The sequence below is a fragment of the Myotis davidii genome, unplaced genomic scaffold (assembly GCF_000327345.1).
Source record: "Myotis davidii unplaced genomic scaffold, ASM32734v1 scaffold223, whole genome shotgun sequence".
Classification (NCBI taxonomy): Eukaryota; Metazoa; Chordata; class Mammalia; order Chiroptera; family Vespertilionidae; genus Myotis; species Myotis davidii.
Genome location: NW_006294609.1, coordinates 203616 through 208003, shown reverse-complemented (window position 1 = coordinate 208003; position 4388 = coordinate 203616). Strand labels below are relative to the sequence as shown.

The 4388-nt window shown below is 64.8% G+C and overlaps 1 protein-coding gene across 1 annotated transcript in view; it reads left to right on the top strand.

The window, feature by feature from the left end:
• Positions 1-2298, top strand: part of ZDHHC8 (zinc finger, DHHC-type containing 8) — a 13551-nt gene extending 11253 nt beyond the window's left edge. Inside the window, exons 11-12 of the mRNA XM_006768950.2 lie at positions 7-154; positions 1073-2298. Coding sequence (XP_006769013.1) covers positions 7-154; positions 1073-1244 — 320 coding nt within the window. The 3' untranslated portion in view covers positions 1245-2298. The remainder of the gene's footprint in view (positions 1-6; positions 155-1072) is intronic.
• The last annotated feature ends 2090 nt before the right edge of the window (positions 2299-4388 follow it).

The window sequence follows — 4388 nt, the reverse complement described above, 5'->3', positions numbered from 1 at the left end:
CCCGGCCGGGGAGCGGCTCCCACAGGTCTCCCCTGCGCCAGGGCCCCGCCTCCCCGCCCAGCACTCCCCGCTCGCCCTCCTACATGGGCCCCAAAGCCGTTGCCTTCATCCACTCGGACCTCCCGGAACCACCGCCCGCGCTGGCTGTGCAGAGGTGGGTGCTGGGGACTCTGCAGGCTTCCTGGCAGGGGGCAGTGTCTGGCTGGCTGTGGGACCTCTTGGCTGAGCGAGTGCGGGTTGTCCAGAAGGCCTGAGGCCACCTGTGGGGTGGACCTTCCCAGCCTGGGGGGTTGTGCCCCTTCAAGGACACCCTGGCATGTCCCAGGGTGTGGCACGATTTGCATATTAGCCTAAAGCTCCACATTCCCGCCAAGCTAGCACAGACCCCTGCCTGGGGTCCCCCAGGCCTTTTTCCTCAGGAGATGGTACTGCTGTCCCTGCTCAAAGATGGGGACCTGGGCCCAGAAGGGCAGGCGGGCCAGGCCCCCAGGGGACATAGCATCTTCGGGGCATCACCCACTGCCTTGAGCACAGGCCAGGGCAGGGAGTCTCGTTGTGGGTGTAACAGGTCCAGCAGGTGGCAGCTGCAGAGGCAGGGATGGCAGCTGAAGGAGGGAGGGCCTCCTGCCCTCATGACTGGGCAGCAAGGTCACTGCTGGGCAGCCTTTGGGGCAGGAGGGAAGCCCCTCGTTTTCCCAGGAGGCAACAGGGAAGGGCTGCACAGGCATCACTGGGCTCCCCAGCTCAGGGCACCAGGACCGGGCAGAACCTAGGGCTTGGCTGATGGTGTCTACCTGGCCGCCCCATGCGTATGGTCTTGCCAGTAGGGGGACTAAGGATCCTCGGGGTGTGACAGCTATTCTGACGTCTGCCAGTCCTGTGACAGCACAGCCCTCCCCCTATGGGCTCGGTGTGGCCACCCGTCTTCTGGGTGGCACCTTCTGAGCTCAGAGGCGTGGCTAGCCAGGGCTTCGTCTGCATCATCTGTCCTGTTGCCTCACTGGCCTCTGTCCTGCCATGGTCGGTCCCTTGTTCACCGTGTGTCTGCATGTATGTGTTTGCTTTGATGCAGGGACCACCCTCAGCTGAAGAACCCCCCAAGTAAGCTTAACGGGCAGTCCCCGGGCCTGGCCCGCCTGGGACCTGCCGCCGGCCCCCCAGGGCCCTCCACCAGCCCCGCCCGGCACACACTCGTTAAGAAGGTGTCTGGCGTGGGTGGGACCACGTACGAGATCTCCGTGTGAGGAGTGACAGCCACCCATCCGCTGTGGCACCACGGGGACCAGGACCCCCCAGCGGCTGCCCCCCACCCCCCGACTTCTCTGCCCCGACAGAGGAGGAGGCCCAGCAGGTGTGGACGCATCAGCAGGAGGGAGAACCACGCCTCCACGTGTCTGTCCCTCGGTCTCCACCTGTCCATCCACTTATCTGCTCACCAGGGCGCGGCCAGGCCAGGGGCCACCAGCTCCAGGATCTGTGTTGGTGCCCTTGCTCCCATAGGCTGGGCCTCGAGGGTCACGGACTGCATCTGCGTGGACTGCACCCATGTCCCCCTGATTGTCACCAGGCCAGCCCCCACCCAGGCCCTTTATAGAAGGGTCACTGTGGCTCAGAAATGGACAGAGGGGCCTGGGTCCCTGGCCATCCTCCGGACTGAGGGCCCACCGCCGGGCTGACCCTAACCGGCCGCCTTTCAGGGACCCGCTGGAAACTTCTAGTGTGGTGAGGCCGCTGCTTCTGTGGGGAAGGCCAGCCCTGGCCCGTGGCCACCGGCTCCAGGGCGACTCTGGGTTTTGACAGGTGGATGGACAGACGGACAGACTGCCAGCCGTGGGTGGGGTCCTGGCTCCATGTGTCCCGTCTCGCCCAGCTGGTGGGCGTGTCCCCGTGTCTATGCGCTGAGCTGCCATGCCACGCCCCATGTGTTCAAGCTCGGGGCCCTGCGGCCCCACTGCCGGGAAACGCGCTGTCATTGAAGCCTTAACCTCTGCTTTATGCTCTTGTGGTGGCACCGGGGGCAGGTGGGAGCAGGCACAGGCTGGACGCTGCGACAGGGGCCTCTGAGACCAGGAGTCCCTGCCCTGCCAAACGAGATTCCCTACCCCAAGGCATGCAGAGTCGGGGCGCCAGAGCCCCGGCGTCTGCGTGGGAAGCACATGGGGAGGGGGTCAGAGCTCTGCCTGGCGCCAGGGACCCGAGAGTAAGCACACAGCAGCGTTTGCTTGCGTTGTGTCTGTTTTATGTTTTTATATCTACATCTATATATCTATAATTTTATTAAAAAAAGAAAAAGAGTCATTTTGATCCTTTCCTTGAGCAAGGCCAGGGCTGTTGCTGATACTCAGGGGCTCTGGGGCGGGGTGGGCGGGGGGAGAGCCACCAGGCTCCAGGAGAGGTGGAGGCCGGCAGTATGGGATCGGATGTTCCGTGTGGGCATTTCTGCTGATTTAAGCGGAGTTGGAAGCCTGGGAGGTGGGGGCTGGCCCACGGGTCTTTGGCTGACGAGCGTGCGGCTCCCCTGGGTCTGCGTCATTCCTGGCAGTGACAGGGCTTTTGGAGAAAGACTGGGGCTGCAGCTGCCCCCAGGCCCCCCAGGAACCCAAGGGCTCGCAGGAGATGGAGGAGGGGATGTACCCGGGGCCACCCGCTGGCTGGGGGCACTGCGGTGGCTGTTGCCATGACCTGCAGCTGCATTTACTGGCCCTCCACCTCTGCCTGTTCAATGTGTGTGTAGGGGGAAGGCATCGGGAACGCACTGCTTTTCAGGACTCACAGCTGGGCAGAAAGGGGGAGGCCGGGTTGGCCCCCTGTGGGGGGTACCCCAGACCTTGGACCCCTGCACTGGTCAGCCTCATGCTGACCTCCACCTTTCTGCTTCTCTCTCATGGGACGCTGCGGCCCGCAGGGGGCGGATCGGCACTTATAGCCATGGATGGGGGCGTCGTGGCCTGCCCAGGGTGCCCCCCGGCCTGCACCTGTGCCGCCTTGGCCTCCCTGAGGACCGCCCACTGCTGCAGGTCCCCTGGAGCCCAGCTGCTGGGGTGCTTCCCCGAGGAGCTGTGTGCCGCCTGCACATGGCGGCCTCCAGCCTTTTCCCCCGCCTCTCGGGGCCTGCGCGGGACACCAAGTAGGCACCTATGGGAGAGTAGGGAGGCCAGGCTGCCACGGACCCTGGGGGTGTGGGCTGAAGGGCCAAACCTTGACCGACTCCCTACCCACCGGGGTCCGTGACCAGGTGCCCACCCACCTCTAGAAGTTCCCATCCGCTGCAGGGGGTCCAACACCCCAGGTGGGGGCCCTGGAGCTGCTGGGACCTGCACGGCCTTCCTAGGGTGTCACGCCATCACCTGACCTCCCAGCTGACCAAGCGCTTTAGACGCCACTTCCTCCCCGGGAAGCCCAGGCCTCTGTGTCAGGCTGGGGTGGGGGTCTCAGGTTGCCCGCAGGTCACTGCAGTCCCCTCCCTGAACCCAGTGCAGATGCCTTAATGTCCTGGAGCCACCAGTCTGCTGAGCCGTCCAGGCCCTGCCTGGGCAGGAGGAGACCAGCCGCCCAGCCCAGTGAGCCCGCTCTGCCCAGGCCCTGCCCGCAGTCTCCACTCCTCCGCTCTGAGGTGGGCACTTGGGCGCTTGGCACCTTTCCCTGCTTCAGCAACAGCTCTGCCTCTCCCACTTGGGGGTGAGCAAGCCACAGAGCTCCTATTCTAGAAGGTATTCCCTGCCCCAATTCCATGCCCTAAATAAAATGTTTGGTGTTCACCTCCATAGCTCTCTCCACCAACGTGGTTCCCTGTCCTCTGAGCCTTGGTCAGTGCCAGGAGGCTGGACTGGACAGGGACCCTGGGTTGAGGAGGGCGCAGGAGTGGGGTGGGCGGTGGTGGCCGGGTGGGTGTGGGGAGCGTGGGGGAGTCTACTGGACAGGGACTGGAGTCATGTGCGAGGTCTGAGGTTCAGGCTGAGAACCCGACCCCTGATGAGGGTGGAGGCCTGGGGATACCCAGTCCTCACCCAGTGGAGACCCTCCTGGTCACACTATTTGCTCAGGGCCCTCTTGGTGCCAGGGGTCAACCTGGGGGCTGGCTGTGGAGGGGCTGCCATCCAGCAGGCAGGTGGGGCATGAAGGCCGAGGTGGGGTGCCACCCTGAGGGACCCCCACTTTAAGATTAGCTTCAGGATGCAGTCAGGTTCCCCCCATCTCCATGGAGACAAGCTCAGACGCTGTGTGTGTCACCACTGTATGTCCAGCCGCAGGCCCAGCCCTCCGGACAGACCCCGCCGCCACCCTTCTCTGAGGCTCTTGGCAGGACGGTGTGCACGGCAGTGTTGTGGGCAGGGGCAGGCTCGGCTGCTGGGCACCCGGGGCCGCGCTGGCCGCCTGGCCTCCTCCTC